The sequence below is a fragment of the Microcaecilia unicolor genome, chromosome 3 (genome assembly GCF_901765095.1).
Source record: "Microcaecilia unicolor chromosome 3, aMicUni1.1, whole genome shotgun sequence".
In the NCBI taxonomy this organism is placed as follows: Eukaryota; Metazoa; Chordata; class Amphibia; order Gymnophiona; family Siphonopidae; genus Microcaecilia; species Microcaecilia unicolor.
In genome coordinates, this window is record NC_044033.1 from 352,819,168 (window position 1) to 352,837,704 (window position 18,537).

Consider the following 18,537-nt stretch of genomic DNA (forward strand, 5'->3'; position numbering starts at 1 on the left):
GACCGGAATCGGCTAACGCTGTTAACGGTACTATGTAAGCCACATTGAGCCTGCAAATAGGTGGGAAAATGTGGGATACAAATGTAACAACTAAATAAATAAATGCAAAGATTTTAAGATTGGGTCTAAAAACTAAGCAGGAACATGTATTGTGTACTAACCAAATCCTATTAAGCTGTTTTGGAGAGACTTGTATAAAGAGAGTTGTATGTATTATTGTAATTAATTCATCCTCCCCAAGTAAGGCCACAGATTTGGAATATTTCAAAGGACATAACACACCCTAACTACTGAATCACTCTGCTTCTGCATAGTCACACCAAGATCAATAACTACCCCCAGAATTTTTACTTCTTGGCTACACTGTAAAAAGGTATCATGTAACCTATGCAAAGGGCAGGAACTCCATATAATAGGGCTTTGAAAAAGGCATAGCATCTCTGATTTAGCAGGATTGTTTTAACTTGTTGGATGTCAACCAGTTCACCAACTTACTACCTAAACCTTTATTAAATCTTGCAATTATATGTAAATGATCCACCCCTAGGTCACAACTGTTTGGATATCATCAACATGCATAGCAAGTTCAAGATATGCATAGGTAATGATCTGAGTCAGAGGCTGCATACAGTATTAGTTTCAAGTTTATTAAGGACTTTCTATCCCGCCTATCAAACATGTGTCTAGGCAGCTTACAATCTAATAGGGGGTGAGGAAAAATAAGCTGACATACAATGAACAAACAGGACATCTGACACTGAAGGAGCAGGGGAAGAACTACAATATCGCATAGGAAGGGAAGAGAGGGAAGATGGGAAAAAACACTAGGAAAACACAATAGTTGGTGTCCCTCACAATCTCAGTCAATGCTCATAGGCCTCCAACATTAGGTAAGTCTTCAAATCAGTTTTAAACTGAGATAGTGGGAAGAATCTTCAAACCTTCTGATAAATGATTCCAAAGTTGGGAAGCTTGTATGGAAAAAATGGAGCGGCGTGCAGTGGCAGAAGAGATGTCATGAAATGATGAAACAACTAGAAGATCCTGCTGAGAGGAACACAGGAGATGACGAGGTGGTTTATAAGGGAGAAGAAGTGCAGAGAGAAAAGAAAGCTCCTCAGTGGAATGCATTTTATAGACCAGAAAAAGCAGCTTATACTAATACAATAGGGGATAGGGAGCAATGGGCATTAAACAGAACTGGGGAAAAGCTTGAACCCTGGCAGACTCCAAATGAAAGACTCCAAGCTGGAGAGAAATAATCACCTCAGCATATCCACTGAGTCCTATCCTTAAGAAAAGAGCAAAGCCATTTTAATGCTTTGCCTTCAAAACTGTGAGCGTTAAAATGAGGATTTTTTTTTTAATGCATGTTTCTTTTTTTTATTGTTTGTTAAGCTGCCACATCAATGTGCTGTACAGCGGTGCTGCCCAATCAGTGTGCCATAGTACTCAGATCATATGACTTCAAACACGATTAGGTGTGGCATGGAAAAAAATTATTACTTCCTGATGCTCAGGTCCAGGCCAGTGCATGGGCTCTGCCCTCAGCACCCTGCAAACAAGAGATACCAACAGCAGTTCTGAGTACCCAGGTAGACACACATGCCTTTACTTTTCCTAAATTCAGCATGTGCCTTTGACTTGGCACAGCATCCCTCCTCCTCATCTTCTTCTCCCTCTTAAGCCTTCTCAAATCCTTCCAGCCTTTTGCATTTCTTTGGCCATACGAGTCCTCTCCCATGTCCACAGTGCCTGCTCCAGGAAGGCTGCTGTGTCATACAAGATTGTTGTTAATACAGGTGTGCATTGAGCTTAAAAAATGTTGGGAAACATTGCTGTATTGTATTAAGGTGGTTGTTTGGCTAGAAGAGAAAAAAAAAGGAGCTACTTACTAGACAACATCTGCATTATTAAAATGTCACTGCACATTCATGCAGAATTACAGCTGCGTAACAGAGGCCATCAGAATCACTCCCACTCACTGCCTTGATCCAGCTCTACATCTTGATGAACAGCTGGACTTAAAGCCACTCTAATTGATTTTTGAAGTGCTACAGCCAGAGATAGAGGACACTACCCCAGAAGTTTCATTTTTGTGTTAATGAAGGTGCAGGTGCATGGCCCGCTTTAAAAAAAATAAATAAGATTACTAGAAAGGAAAAACAAGGGCAAGCTACAGCTCATAAATTTGGTTCATGATTTAATAGGGTTTTCAAAGGACTGTGAAAGCCTTTTTCGTAAAGGTTACAATTTTTTCTTTATAAGTAGGCATCTAATGAATATAGTAAGCGCAAAGCCTACTATATTTGCCTTTTTGCACTCAGAAAGGGAAGCCCCCTGGCAGCAGTTTAGTTTAGTCCAGAGATATGCAATTCCAGTCCTCGAGAGCCACAGGCAGGTCAGGTTTTCAGGATATCCACAATGAATATGCAGGAGATTTGCAAGCACTGCCTCCTTGATATGCAAATCTATCTCCTGCATATTCATTGTGGATATCCTGAAAACCTGACCTGCCTGCGGCTCTCGAGGACCGGAGTTGCCTACCCCTGGTTTAGTCTAAACTTAACTGTCTATCCCAGGAAAGCAAGCATCAAACTGGTGTGCAAGCTACAATACAACACATAGGGGCCCTTTTACTAAAGAGTTGCCACGTGGCAACCCGGAACTACCACTGGCCCAAATCGACCACTGGCGCTAGTTCCACCTCCAGCACATGCCATTTCCATCACTGCTGGATTTTAAAAAAAAAACACACACACATTTAAAAATTAACAAGGTGGAAAAGACCTGAAAAGGATAACAGTACATGGAGATTATACACCCAATTGCTGAAGTACTTCTAGAGACATTACCTCATCATCAGCCAAAAAAAAACTCCTGCACAATAATTAGCATTTTTATTTTTCTTACATTCTATTTGTGCAATTCCAAAATTATTAGTGAAAAAAGAAAAAAAAATCTGTATCTTCAAATACTATGCAGATATCGGTATGCATATTCAACCACGCACTTAACTAATCAGTAAATCAAAGGGAACTAGCTTTCAACCCCCGACAGGAACCTGGCTTTATCAAGGGAGGATCAAGTTCCTGTGCCCCAGCACAGCTTGTGCTGCATTTGCTAACCGTCCCTGGTTGGCAATGAGAAGCCGTCCTTATCCGCAACAGCCGGGACCTAAGGGCAGCCAGTGCCCTAAGCCAAATATTCCTGCAACCTCAGAGACTGTCAGCAAACCTTCCAGTGTTCCCCCAAAACCTAAAGACTTCAGGCACGAACGTCCTTGTTACCAGTGTGAGTGTATAGGACATTTCAAAGCGGATTGCCCAGATAATCCAAAGCCTGCACTAAGCGCATTCCAGTTCCTACACCAAAGCTTGCAGCTTTTGTGGGTGGCTCCAGTACCACGAAGGAGACCCACACAGTTACCATAGCACAAAATGTTACTGGCCATTCATCAAGCAAGAAAGCAGATGGGATTCCACAACACTACAGCACCCCAGTAACTGTGAATCAGACCCAAGTGGCTGGGCTTGTGGACACTGGTTCTAGCATGACTTTGTAACGCCCAGAGCTAGTGCCGGAAGATGCAATTTTTTTCAGGGCGCACTGCCGAGGTAGTGTTAGTCAATGGATCCAGAGAGACTGTACCCATTGCTCGAGTATTCATGGACAAGGGTACCAAGTCTGGACAGAGAAGTAAGAATAATGAAAAACATGCCAGTACCAATGCTGTGTGGGACCGACATGGGTCCAATGAACATTACCCTTGACGGCAGGATCAGCATTTCCGCTATGGTGACCCATAGTCAGGCCCAGGCAGCCCAGCAAGCAGCAAGAGTGGGTAAGACCAAAGGTCACCCCGAGCTCCCCTGAAACCTTTACCCATAATCAGTGAGCCCTTTGAGAGAATAGCTGTGGATATAGTGGGGCCTCTAAGTGCCCCTAGGCGGACTGGGAACAGATATATTGAAAGTGGTGGACTTTGCTACTAGACATCCTGAAGTGGTAGCCTTATCCTCCATAGAATCAGAGAAAATTGCCACTGCCGTGCTAGAACTATTTTCCCGGGTAGGATATCCACAAGAAATACTCTCACACCAAGGGACAGTTTATGTATGAGTTGATCCAGAATCTATGGGCACAATGTGGAGTGAAATCTGTATGTACCACACCATATCACCATGAAACTAATGGGTTGGTGAAGAGAGATTTAATGGTACATAAAGCACATGTTAAAGACTTTCATAGACACAGGAGACCATGACTGGGAGAAATACTGTCAGAGATAACTTGCAGGCAACCCAGACTAAGCAAAAGAATTGGTATGACTGTAAGGTCCGAAATAGAGAGTTTTATTAGGGCCAGCAGGTACTTGTTTTAGTCCCAGTTCATCAGAATAAACTTCAAGCTAATTGGGCAGGACCTTACAAGGCCTAAGGCACCTGAATGATACAAACTTTCGAAAGCTGCTGAAAACTTACCTCTTCAAACAAGCATACCCAAACAACCCAACCTAATTCTCAAACCTGATCCACACCACTAACACTACCCATACTCCAATCCTCTCCCCCACATCTCTTCCTACTGTCCTACTCTCTATAACTGGATTATCTCCGTGATACTTTGTACCATACTTTGTATTATCTCTATGATACTTTGTACTATGCTTTGTAAGCCGCAATGAACCTGCTATCGAGCGGGAAAGAGCGGGATATAAATGCTATAAATAAAATATCTATGGACTCTCAAGACAGAAAGCAGTGTACCTTTCATGTAAATCGCACAGCTATGGTGCTAGCGGTGTGCAGCCTACCAGAAGAATGTCAGGATAGTGAGCCCATACCTGACCTCCTAGCAGAGACGTTACCATAGCGATCTGACACTGAAGAGAGACTATCTAAATGTACAGACTGTGGAAAAACCTTCAGTCAAAAGGTAGAACCACTAGAACAACAGGAAACATGTATAAAAGACACACATTTTACATGCTCTAAGTATGAGAAAGATTGCAGTATGAAAAGAAGCTAATGCAGCACCTGAAAAATAATAAAGAAACTGGACTATGTAAGAGTATAGAATATGGGAAAAGTTGTAACAATAAAGTAAACATTACAGAACATCAGAAAAACACTGATAATAGAATATCTTCATGTCCTGGTTATGACAGTAGCTTCAACCAGGAAGAAAGCTCCACAAGAAATGCAAAATGTCACCCAGGAGAGAGAGAGACCAGTTTCAAGTACGGAGTGTAAGAAAAGTTTCAGTTGCCGAAAATTATTGTCAAAGCAGCATAGAATCCATTCAGGGGAAAAAATGTTTATATGCACTGAATGTAGAAAAAGCTTCTGTAAGAAGATATTCCTCACTATTCACAAAATAAAACATACAGGATTAAAACTGTTAGCAAGAACAGAATGTGGTAAAAACTTCTGTTATAAGCACCAGAAGGGCAATGAACATGGCAAAGCTGATGGTCTCTCCAGGAAGGAAAAGCCAGAACCGCCCTGACACTGGACTATCGAGACCCGATCAGCGGTCTGTAGAGGCCACAGTCTGGGGTCTCTCTCTTAAGGGGGGAGGTGTGAAGAAACAGTGTTTTGGGGTCTGTAAAATGTATTAGATATTTTCCTGCCTTGATTATGTCCTGAAGTGTATTTCTCCTATTTGGCCAGCAGGTGGTGTTTCTTTGCTGTAAAGCTGTTATAGGGAACTGAATGTTCGTTTATTTAGTGTTAAAATTGATCCATATTTCAGTTATCTGTTATTGTTTGCTGATTGCACATTTTGTTTGTTCATTGTTCAATTTTAAGACAATAAACAATTTAGTTTGTTGACTCTGCCTGTCTGGACTGATAAAGAATCCTGGTGATTTGTGTGTTGGGTCTGTGAGTGCTTTCTGTGAACTATGAGACCACTAGGAGTGTGGCTCCAGTAACCTAGAAATCACTGGGGATAATTTGAGAGCAGGAGATCACCCAGAAGCAGTTGTGACCCAATCAGTGAGAAGAGGGTATTAGTGTAGAGCACAAGTGGCAGGTGCAGGCAGACCTACACTGTGCTGGGGATAGACCCTCTAAGTGGCCACGGGGTAACCCCAGGCAGGTGGCTAGGCATTTCATGACAGATGGCCTGCTCTATGACTAGTGCATGGGATTCCCTGAGCACTGAGGCCATGTTTAGCACAGCTGTAAAATGGCCAAGTTTTCATTTCCTCAATTAATGGCCATACACTAATTTCCCAATTAGCGCATGGCCATTAGCGTGTGAGTCCTTACCGACACCTATTTAGTAGGAAAGGGCTCACATGCTAACCATGTGCTAATCGATAGGCATGTGGCAATGTAGGTGTGCTAACCACTTACTGCTGGGAACGCCTACTCTCGGCCCCCAAACACACCTTCAGCTCTAAAAAATAAGTATTTTTTTTTAGTGCCTGGAAAGCATGCACAGATGCCAACACTACTGCGGGACACCTGAGCGCACCCCATGGTAGTGCATTTTCCCACATATTAAGCATGCGTTACTACTTACCTCTGTTTAGGACCCCAAAGTATGTGCCTATATGCTTATTTTGTAAAATACGTGTTGAACATGCTTCAATGACACACTTAATTGCACCACACAAATTTTTAAGCATGAAATATTTTTTATAAAAACCCTTTTCACACCCCTCCGAAGGGACACCACCTTGTAAGTGGTGGAGGGGCTTCCGTGTTTCAATGACTCAGAGGGCTATGCTGAAGGGTTACCCATATCAGACAGGCCTCTGAGGAGAAACCAGACAAAGAGTGTCCCAAATTAGGGAGAGAGGAAAGATGGTGACCTGAAGCTCGTACACTCAACGGCCCAGCTGTCCTCTGAAGTTCAGTTTTTGTTCACTTGAAATTTCCTCTCTGCATTGCAGTTGCCTTAACAGAGGAAGGGGACAATGGGGGGTCAGCCGCCGATGACCAGCGTTTTGTCCCCTGTGCAGCAAGTGTGGGACCGCTGTGTGACGAGCTGCCCATAGATGACTGGGTTGATGAGTCCTTTGATTAGCACCGACGAAGGAGCGTCGATGCTCTTGGACCTAGAAACAACTTCATCGCTCAAAAATCATTTAACCACCATGCCCAAAGGAGTGGAGGAGTGAGTCAGGAGTGTATGCTGAAACGGAAGTCGTTTGCAGCTGAACCCGTGTCGGCGGTGCTACTCCTAAACCCTTAAGAGTTATCAGCTTGGAGTTTTTGGCTCCCGTGGAGGTTGCATTGAATGTCATCTGGAGGGTGCTCCAGGACCTGACGGTGGTAGAGAATGACTTTGCTTCAGATATAGTCTTGTTAATGAGCCACATGGATAATCTAATCGAATCCTTTGAGAATATACAGCAAATGAAGTTCTACTGAAGTAGGAAACGGTTAAGATTTGAAAATGATAAAAGACCAGAAAAATTTGAACAAAATGAATATTGTTATAGATGATTAATATCGAGATTGTTGTTTTCCCAGAGTTCCGGGTATGACTCCTAATGTTTTTTTTCCTCTGAAATGATTCCTCTTAATATATTAATTCAAAAGGAGTGAAGCCTGTGAAACTGGGATTACTTTAATCAGCGGGAATTGGATTGGAGATTCAAGGGTTTGTATTGTTAAACAATTTCTGGTTTTAAAAGGGAAAAAAAATGAAATCAGGTGTATTACTTTCACTAATATTGGACAATAAGTATGTTTCCAATGAAATTGATGGACTATGCACCGTTGTGGTCTTGAAGAAACCAACCAGATGATCAATGTGGAATAATGATTTAGATAAATAATAACTGGGGATAATCGGGTTAATACCACGTTTTCTTTGTTTGCTGTTGCTTAAATTGATCTCCTTGTCTTGTTTCACTCTCCCTATTTATTTTGTGGTCTAAGAAAGAGAAAGATTGTATAAAATCCATTTATCTTGTTGAGATTGTTTTTTTCTTCTAATATTGTTTTAATGTACAATCATCTCTGTTTTACTGTTTTGCAAGTGATCCTTGTAAAATGAAAAAATTATAAATAAATGATTAAAAAAAAAAAAAAAAAAAAACCCTTTTCACACATAAATTAGAAACTTACCTCCTTAAATTAAACTTTAAAAAATGAACATGTGCCTGTAATTAATAGAAGTTTCTGACAGAAAGCATTATTTTCACTACCTCTTAAAACATACAAAAGCATCTGAATCGGATTTCATTCAGCCACTTCTCAACAATTCTGTACATGTTTCTGCTTTGCTTCCAATTTCTTTTGTACATGTACCTAAAGACTGAAAGTACCCAGCCTCCGTACCCTACATTCTTATCCCTTCTGCACCTTGTGTTTTCTTTATTAGAAGATCACCTCTTCTACTAGTTTCAGTTCTTTTCTGACATAATACCTAGTGAAATAGCTAAATCTGTATTGCAGTTCTTCACTTTCACCATGTCTGTAAAATCTGAATGGAATCTTGCACCGTTAACATGCACAGCTTTGAAGAGAAGCGTTTGTTTATTGATATGGAGAGAGCGCAGCACAGAAAAGTCAGAGCTCAGCCCAACACTATGAGTTTCATAGGACTTGCAGCATAAAGGCTATTTTCTAACTGTTTTTTTATTTGTATTCTCTTTAGAAATAATAATAAGTTGTGATGTAAAGAAAAAAAGTCAAGAAAAAAATGTACAAAACATATATTCCTGCCCATCAGAAGTTCCTCTGATTTTTATAGGATTATTTTAGCATGAACGCTATAAAAGTTAAAGTGCCTCAGATTTTCACAGGCTAACCACAACCAGAGCTGATAAATGAACTGCAGTTTGGAAAATATATATAAATAACTTGAGCATAGAGAGTTCTGCTCTTGATTTTTGGGACACAGCTCAGAACCACAGATACACTAACTAAATCAGGTTAGGCTCTTTGTACTAAAATGTTTTCATCGCTACCCACCTAAGTTTTTGTATTGTACTGCCTACTTGTGAAAAAGAAACTTGCTTCCCTTGTATGAAATATTCTAAAATAAAAAAACTGACATCAACAGAAGGAAACTCAGAGACGATGATGAGCATATGGAAAGAAAAAGCAAAAATAAAATCATTTTGCATTGGTATTCAAAGCAGGTTAGAAAAAGATAAAAATAAGAATGAACAAGACACTTAAAAAGAATCCAAGAATACGCAAATGTGTTTTATTTTTCCCTTTCCTTTCCATATGCTCATCATCTTTTCTGAAACTGTCAGAATATGGTTCTAACACATCATGGCAAACACAATAATAATAAAATAACAAAATAATGTGATATTTACAAATTGACAAGGAAAGACTTTGGAGCAAAATAATCAATGGTAATACTAATTGTGATTTGAGCTCTTAGAGCAATACGGATTGGACTCCCAAAATGTTTGGAAGTTTTACATTTAAAAGACATAACCCCATCATTTCAGAAAAAAAAAAACTACGCTCAAAACCTATCTCTATTTGGAAGAGTATACATTTTACACCAAAAATATCTATGATTCCCAGATCCTTGGGTAGGACTCAGACTCAGAGTAATGGAGTTAAAACCAGTCAACACTGACTGCAATGTGCCACACATATGAAAACATAATAATAATAATAGCAACAACAATAACAATGGACTTACAAAAATCAGTTTTGCTATATATTGCAACAAGACGTGGCTGATTCCTAAGCTTCTGGGTGAAATCTGAATTCTTCAGTGATACCAGACAAATCTTTGTGTTATGCGCCATGCATGATGATAACAACAACAATAACAATAAAACAGGATTACACTCAGAAAGAATAAAGCAACATCAGTTTAAAAAAAGAAGTTTAGAAATTGCATGCTTAGTTTATACAGAAGTGTGCTTACCAGACTGCTGGCCCCAGGTGAGGTACGCAACAATAACGTACAGAAAGTGCCCCAGCTTCCACCGCCAGTGACTGCACCATAGTCCACCTGCGAGGGACATCCTGAGCAACAAGAAAGCAGCCACTTAGAAGATCACTTCAGCCAGAAGTACCTGCTATTGCTTGACACGTTAAGGAAGAAATGACAGCATAAAACCAACAGCTTAGGAGTCTTTTGGTTTCTCTTTCCCTCATCCAGTGCTTTATGAGGTTTAAGCAATATCATCTAAAAGGACCCAGCATGCAGCACAAGGACTGCTGATCTACCTCTACAGGTAGCTTAGCTCAAAGAAAACCAAGGAAGGCAGCTGCGCATTACTTCTGACTACAGGGATTAGTAAACTGCATAAAAATGTTGCTCAATCTGGTCTTCTTCCTTGTAAACAAAATTATGATGTACAAAGTGTTTAACTACTGTCAGATACTCTATTAGAGACACGTCCTTCCAACATATGACGTCTTTCTCTGTGATGGCCAATAAAAGCAATACCTGGCATCCTTTAAGACAGTATTATTTAATGTCAGGCGGCCAAGTGCTAACAAGTGCCACAGCAGGTTATGTAAGCGGGTTTTTTTTTAACTCATGGCAGTCACCTTGTTCCGTAACACAGGAGATAATGAAGGCACAGCGCTCACTACTTCACAATACTGGACAGGCAGAAAGCCATATGACCCACAAAAGCATTTGTATATCTTCAAACCTCAAGCCAGACTCAACGGAAGGAACCAATTTAATCATCCCATGTGTATAATCCCTGGAAAACTCCACCCATAGCAGAAGTAGAAGATAGATGTAAGCTTTGGAAAAGTGCTCTTACAGCGGAGTAGTTAGTGAACAAATTCCAAACTGAACCTCAGCTCTGCACTGACACTTCTCTCACACAAGGCTGTAGCTGTGCAGTGTGTTTCCCTATACTCCCCCAGCCCTGGCTCTAGGTCTTGCACACATACAAAGGGTAAAGCACTCTTATCAAGGGAAGCTGAGATGAATTTGCCTTATCCTTGTACATTACAACGGGCTTTATCATTTTAATTACAACCAGAACCTGGATTATGTTCCAGGAACATTACAGCCCATAACAGAATAGGAACATATGGTGAGAAATTCAAGGTATGAAGTGACCGAGGCAAGAAGTTGTGAAATGGAAAACCATTCACTGCCGTGTTTCATTCTTTTGTCTTGACCGATAGCTTCGTAAACATGTTTCCTTAGTTGATTAAACTGTTGAAAGGGGCCAATGAAAACACAGAATGCTAAGATGGTTATCAAATATTTGGGTACAAGCAGTTAATGCTGCATAACATTGTACGTCCATTTTCAACAGCATTGCCCCTGAAACCAATTTATTGTATTGTTCAACTATTCATGTGCATGATATTGTAACAAACTGTAGCTCTGCAGTCTGTGAAAAAATACTGCACATCATTTCTAAAATCATTAATTATAATGCAGAAGCCAAGATTATTGGTATGATCAAAGAATAGCGCATAATTTTCTGTCACACTAAAAGCAAAACAGAACTGATAAAACTCAGATCCTACCCTGATCACTAATGAATCACTTATGTTCATTCATTTCTTGCTTAATGTTTGACTTTCCAAAAACAAACCCTCTTAAAAGGTATTCTCAAAATTGGTTCCACTGTGCCTCTCCACAAACTGCATTGATACTTGCCCTTACTCACACTGGAAACTATTTTGCTATGCTCCACACAGTGTTTCTCACTGTAAGGCTCGGGAACTAGTGACAGTTCCCTTTGACCCTAAGTGCCTGACTTTCTTCCCCAGTTCACACTCCCCCAGATTCTATATATATTGCCCAATTTTCAGCATGCTGGTGAGATGTGCATGCAAATTAATTGGTTAATGACCTCTTGACCATCAATAATTGGGGCAAATTAATTGGTTAATGAGCTCTTACCATCAATAATTGGGGCAAATTAATTGGTAAACATGCTCGTAACTATCAATAATTGAGGCAAATTAATTGATTAATGACTCTTAACCATCAATAATTAGGGCAAATTAATTAGTTAATGAGCTCTTAATCATCATTAATTGGGTGCCAACAACCGATTATTGATGTTCGTTGGCACTCAGAATTTGTGCATGCTTCTGCCAGCAGGACGCCTAGGGCGTGGCCATAGGAGGGGCATAGGTGTGTCAGGGGTGTTCCAAAAAGTTACGTGCATAGTTACAGAATACTGTCTCAGTGCATCTAACTTGGGTGCCAGCATTTACACCAGGTTTCAGTTGGTGTAAGGCTGGCACCCAAAATTAGGTGCAGGAATCAGCCCTTCATGCTATTTTATCAAGAGCGCATGCCCTTCATAAAATTCTACTTAGTGCTGATTTTATTTGCACTGATTTTTGAGCACCATTTATAAAATCTCTCCCTCCCCACTCCCAACACACACACACATACACACACACTCCTTCAACTTTACTCAAATGTTTGCTGCTGGTCCTGCCTCTAGAACAGCTATTCTGGTTTTCTCTTCCCTCCCCCCCCCCCCCCCCCCCCCACCATTTCTGAGTAGCTCTCAACGAATTAGAGATGCATGAAGCTCCATTTTGCATGGGATGTCTGGGTAGGAAGTGGGACATCCAGCTCAGGATGGTCACAGTTCCCTGAGTATTTTATAGAAGCATCAGCTGAATGTGGTGTCTTTTGTAAAATATGCATTAAGGACACCATCAAACACTTGTGTATTTACCAAAGCTACACGTCATTAAAAAAAAGCAGCAGCATGCAGGGTTTTGCATGTGGATGCGCCACTAAACACACAGGCAGGCACTGATTTCACTACATACCTGTGAATTTATATGGGCCAGATTTCACAAGAGTGCATTAGAACAGCCAATTAAGGAGCTGAGTGAAAACTGTATTTTTTTTCCTTTCATTTTTAAGGTGGTGCTAGATACCAATGAAGTATGTGCGATTGCTCCCTCAGGGGTCCTTTTATAGAGCGGCAGTAAGCCCAACGTGGGCTTACCACTTACTATTTCAGGACTACTGCTGGCCCAATGCGGCCACCGGCGGTACTAACGAGTCGAGCGCATGCCATTTCCAAGGGTGGGAACACCGTAAATGGTTAGCTTGGCGGCAACCCAGAAGTAATCAGGCATCACCGCACGCTGCCCAATAAAAGTTGTACTTCTCCCATGGAAGCATTTTTGTCAACGTGGCTCCCACTCAAAAAAAGGGGTGATCACTATTCAACACTGTACATAAAACAATAATCCCCTAATTCTATAAAAGTTCTCAAAAATTGTGTGGGCAAATTTGGGTGCATGCCCAATTTGCACACGCAATTTAAATGAATACCGAGCTAATTAGCAATTGGCTTTTTAATAATAAAAATATTTTTTTACATTTTAAAAAGTTTGGATAATTTCCTAAAAGAAACGTCTATAAGCCATTATTAGGATGGACTTGGGAAAATCCACTGCTTACTTCTAGGCTAAGCAGCATAAAATCTGTTTTACTCTTTTGGGATCTTGCAGTTACCAAAGTGGGCTACTGTTAAGTCGGGTTATTTTACCAAAACTCGTGCTATTTTAGCAAGGATCTCATTGCATACAATGGGACCCTGTGCTAAAATAACCTGAATTTGTGGTAAAATAACCCAACTTATTAACAGTAGACCATGTTGATAACTCCCTCCCCCCTCTTAGTTTAGTTAGTTTAGGCTAAACCATTTCATTGCTCTGCCAAAATGACAAAAACATTCTCACAAGTTTCTGAGTTCGATAAGTAGCTGTTCTTCCAAATAAAGCACTGAAGTTTTGGAGGTATTACCGCTTTAGTGTTCCTCACCCCGCCGTACAAATTGTCAGCCCAATGCTCAGAACTCCCACGGTAAGCCCAGAGCACAAAACAATAAATGCCATAACAGCGCCGAAGATTAGCTCGCCAATGCATAAATGAAATGGTATGCAAATCATATGCACTCTGTTAAAGTGAAAGCAAGGGGAGGCGGGGGACGTGCTTAGCACATGTGCAAGAAGAGTTTCATGGTAAGCGCAGCTCTTGTGCGCATGCGCCTGACAGAACCTGAATGTGAAGCGTTCATTGGCGTCTGTTCTCTGCACCTTTAAATATAAGCATTTCAAAATTTTTTACTAGCAAGGCTTATATATTGAACACAGGAAACAGGTGCCAATGTGTGCTTTCACTTTTGGCTTTGTTCAAACTCACATACATTGGTTTCTCACTACCGACGCTTAGGAGCTTGCACAGGCTTCCTTCTGCATCCAAATCATGGCAGACTTTAAAGAAAGAATCGTGAGAAATCCTCTCTTCAAAGACCCTAACTCCTGCTCCGAGCTGGCATTATTTTTTACAGCAGTAACAAGACTGTTCTCTGAGACAAAGCCAACATGGATTTAGTGAAGGGAAATCTTGCCTCACCAATCTACTACATTTCTTTGAAGGGGTGAACAAACATGTGGATAAAGGTGAGCCGGTTGATATTGTGTATCTGGATTTTCAGAAGGTGTTTGGCAAAGTACCGAACGAAAGACTCCAAAGGAAATTGGAGAGTCATGGTATAGGAGGTAGTGTTCTATTGTGGATTAAAAACTGGTTAAAAGATAGAAAACAGAAAGTAGGGTTAAATGGTCAGTATTCTCAATGGAGAAGGGTAGTTAGTGGGGTTCCCCAGGGGTCTGTGCTGGGACCGCTGCTTTTTAACATATTTATAAATGACCTAGAGATGGGAGTAACTAGTGAGGTAATTAAATTTGCTGATGACTCGAAGTTATTCAAAGTCGTTAAATCACGGGAGGATTCTGAAAAATTACAAGAGGACCTTACGAGACTGGGAGACTGGGCGTCTAAATGGCAGATGGCGTTTAATGTGAGCAAGTGCAAAGTGATGCATGTGGGAAAGAGGAACTCAAATTATAGCTACGTCATGCAAGGTTCCATGTTAGGAGTCACGGACCAAGAAAGGGATCTGGGTGTCGTCATTGATGATACGTTGAAACCTTCTGCTCAGTGTGCTGCTGCGGCTAAGAAAGCAAATAGAATGTTAGGTATTATTAGGAATGGAATGGAAAACAAAAATGAGGATGTTATAATGTCTTCGTATCGCTCCATGGTGTGACCGCACTTCGAATATTGTGTTTGATTCTGGTCGCTGCATCTCAAATAAGATATAGTGGAATTAGAAAAGGTGGAGAGAAGGGTGACGAAAATGATAAAAGGGATGAGACGACTTCCCTATAAGGAAAGGCTAAAGCGGCTAGGGCTATTCAGCTTGGAGAAAAGGCAGCTGAAGGGAGATATGATAGAGGTCTATAAAATAATGAGTGGAGTTGAATGGGTATATGTAAAGCGGCTGTTTACACTTTCCAAAAATACTAGGACTAGGGGGCATGCAATAAAGCTACAATGTAGTAAATTTAAAACGAATCAGAGAAAATGTTTCTTCACTCAACGTGTAATTGGGCTCTGGAATTCATTGCCAGAGAATGTGGTAGGGGCAGTTAGCTTAGCGGATTTTTAAAAAGGTTTGGACGGCATCCTAAAGAAAAAGTCCATAGACCATTATTAAATGGACTTGGGAAAATCCACTATTTCTGGGATAAGCAGTATAAAATGTTAAGTACTATTTTTTAGATCTTGCCAGGTATTTGTGACCTGGATTGGCCACTGTTGGAAACAGGATGCTGGGCTTGATGGACCTTTGGTCTTTCCCAGTATGGCAATACTTATGTAATAGGAAATTACCTCATTAACATCCATTTGACTACATTAGCATGCTATTTGTGATAATCTTTGGCGTGTTCATTGTATCCTGCGCTAGAGCCGCTGAGCATTCTGCACTAGTTAACGTGGGCGCTAGTCCGGCACTAACGGCCTCTAGCACCCGCGTTTGCTTCTGAGCATCGGCGTCCACGATCATTATTACTATTATTGTGGCAATACCATGCCGATCATCCCCATCCTGGCATTAACACCATGCACCCGATCCCTAACCCTGCAAGAATTACCATGGTTTCCGTGGTATTACCGCTTTCCCCATTACCATGTCCCACTCTAATCTACACATATAACAAAGTTTAAGATAAGATGTCCAGACATACATTTTATTATTATTATTATTATTTTATTATTTTACATTTACAAGGTTATTCTTGGAAGCGTGGTGTTTGGGCATCATGATTGTTGAATTTAAAAGACATAAAAGTTAATTGGAGGGAGATGTGCAAAAACCCGAAGATTTGCTCAGAGTGCCTAATACCCTTGCAGCGCCTCTGGTAAGAAGGGAAAAGGAGAGACAGAAAGAAAGTGTGGGCTGCAAGAGAGAGAGAGAGAGAGAGAGAGAGAGAGAGCAGAGCAGAGCGAAGTTCGGAACACCCTTGCCCCCTTCCTTTGTGCAAAAAAAATCAGCCCCGCTTTACAAAACGGTCTGCTAGCGAATCCGTCCTTCATCTAATTAAGGATGGAAGGTGGTTTATACCACATATTAGATAGAAGCTTGTAGGAACCATCTGGGAAGCCTTCTCGCTAGCACGAACATACGGGGCAGAGTTGAGAACATGAGCTTCTTATTCAATCTAAAATCCCTCTCTTGGCAGTTTGCATTGTGTCTGACAAGCAGTGGTTCGTTCCCTTTAAAATGAATATGTTTTTCCAACCCTATTTTCACTTTTTATTTGGAATTTTGTATAATCCAAATCAGGTCCAAGAAAAGTTCGTCTTCGAGACTGACGCAAAACTCAATATTTTGCCTGGATTCTGCCTACCTGGCTAATGAGACAGATGGCCTGAATCGGAATCTGTTGACAGGTAACTTGGCAAAAACCTAGAAAGTGGCCAGAGAAATATTACATGTTATTTCCCTTCAACCTGTCCAGAAAATACGTTTTTGATCACTGCTGTAGTCTGTCCTAAATTGCATATTGTTATTATACAGAGAAACTGACTGACACCGAGCCATCTTTGAGAAGACAATCCTTAAAAATACATTTGTTCCGGTACTCCGATTTTTTTTTCCTTCCTAGACCAAAGAAACCAACAAGAGCTATTTTGTTACTGATGACACAAAAAAATACATAACATTTTTTTTTCTTTTAATAAAAGGGAAGTAAAGTGAAACTTACATGTAGGCATTTCCGACCTACAGCCAGCACTCAGCTCTCATTCTTTCACTTTTTTTCAGTATCGTCTTCTTCTTCTCTCGCACGCCTCCTCCCTTGTCAGGCGTCTCACACTTCAGCGTCCTCTTTGCAAAAAGTACAGAAGTGCTTTCCCATAGTCGGGGGCAATTTGCAAGAAGAAGCGCCGGCCGGTGACTGACGCAGAGAGCCGGCTACTAGTGCCCGCGCCTCCGGCTAAGCGCGCTCCTGACAGACTGATAGCACCGCTGGAGCGTGGGGCCCGCGCGCCCCGAATATAATGTGTCCTCGCGCCCCGCCGGCACCGCCCCCCGGAAAAAGCCGGTGCTGTGTATTCTTCTGAGTTCCCGCGCGCGCTGCTCGCCTGAGGGTCGCGGGCACCGCGGACTTTCACTCCGGGGAGGGTGGAGTGTGATTTTAGCGAAAGCCACACGCTGGAGGAGAAAGGGGGAGGGAATTGATGGAGTGGGGTGTGGAGGTAGTAATTGTAGATGCACTGACTAGCTTGCCTGGAGTAGGGGCGGCTGGCTTGGGTAGGGTTGTCATCAGTCAGTGAATTAGTATACGAGGCAAAAAAAAAAAAAATTTCAACCTATCTGGTTTGCCTATTTATTCCTTTTTAAGTTCAACCTTTTATTAAGTTTTCAACAAACTTAGAAGGTAAAACATATAATCATAGTTAAGAACATAATCGTTGCCATATGGGACAGACTTTGAATGTCCATCAAGCCCAGTATCCTGTTTCTAACAGTGACCAATCCAGGTCACAAGTACTTGGCAAGAACCCAGAACAGTAAAAGAGATTTCATGCTGCTTATCCTATAAAGAAGTGGATTTTCCCATCCCAATAATGGTTTGTGGAGTTTTCATTTAGAAAGTTATCCAAACCTTTTTTTAAACCCTGCTAAGCTAACTGCTTTTACCACATTCTTCAGCAACCAAATCCAGAGTTTAATTACACCTTAAGTGAATAAATATTTTCTTCAGTTTATTTTTAAATGTATTACTTAGTAGTTAATTGTGTGCCCCCCTAGTCCTATTTTTGGGAAGACTAAACAAGTAATTCACATCAACTGTTCCACTCCACTCATTATTTTATAGACCTCTATCATATCTCCCCTCAGCCATCTCTTCTCCAAACTCTAGAGCCCTAGCCTCTTTAGCCTCTCCTCTTATGGAAGTTGCCCCATCCCCTTTGTCATTTTCTTCACCCTTCTCTGTACCTTTTCTAATTCCACTATATCTTTTTTGAGATGCAGTGACCAGAAATGCACACAGTATTCAAGGTGTGGTTGATCCATGGAGTGATACAAAAAGCATTATAACATTCTCATTTTAGTTTTGTATTCTTTTCCTAATAATTCCTAACATTCTATTTGCTTTTTTAGCTGCCACTGCACACTGAGCAAAGGGTTTCAATATATCATCAATGATGACACCTAGATCCTTTTCCTGGGCGGTGATGCCTAATGTGGAACCTTGATCACATAGCTATAGTTCAGGTTCC

The 18,537-nt window shown here is 41.0% G+C and overlaps 1 protein-coding gene across 1 annotated transcript in view; it reads right to left on the reverse strand.

Moving 5' to 3' along the window:
• ADGRG6 (adhesion G protein-coupled receptor G6) overlaps positions 1 to 17,423 on the reverse strand; it is a 491,599-nt gene extending 474,176 nt beyond the window's left edge. The window contains 2 exon segments of the mRNA XM_030198502.1: positions 9,865 to 9,965; positions 17,016 to 17,423. Coding sequence (XP_030054362.1) covers positions 9,865 to 9,965; positions 17,016 to 17,017 — 103 coding nt within the window. The 5' untranslated portion in view covers positions 17,018 to 17,423.
• Between the last annotated feature and the right edge of the window lie 1,114 nt (positions 17,424 to 18,537).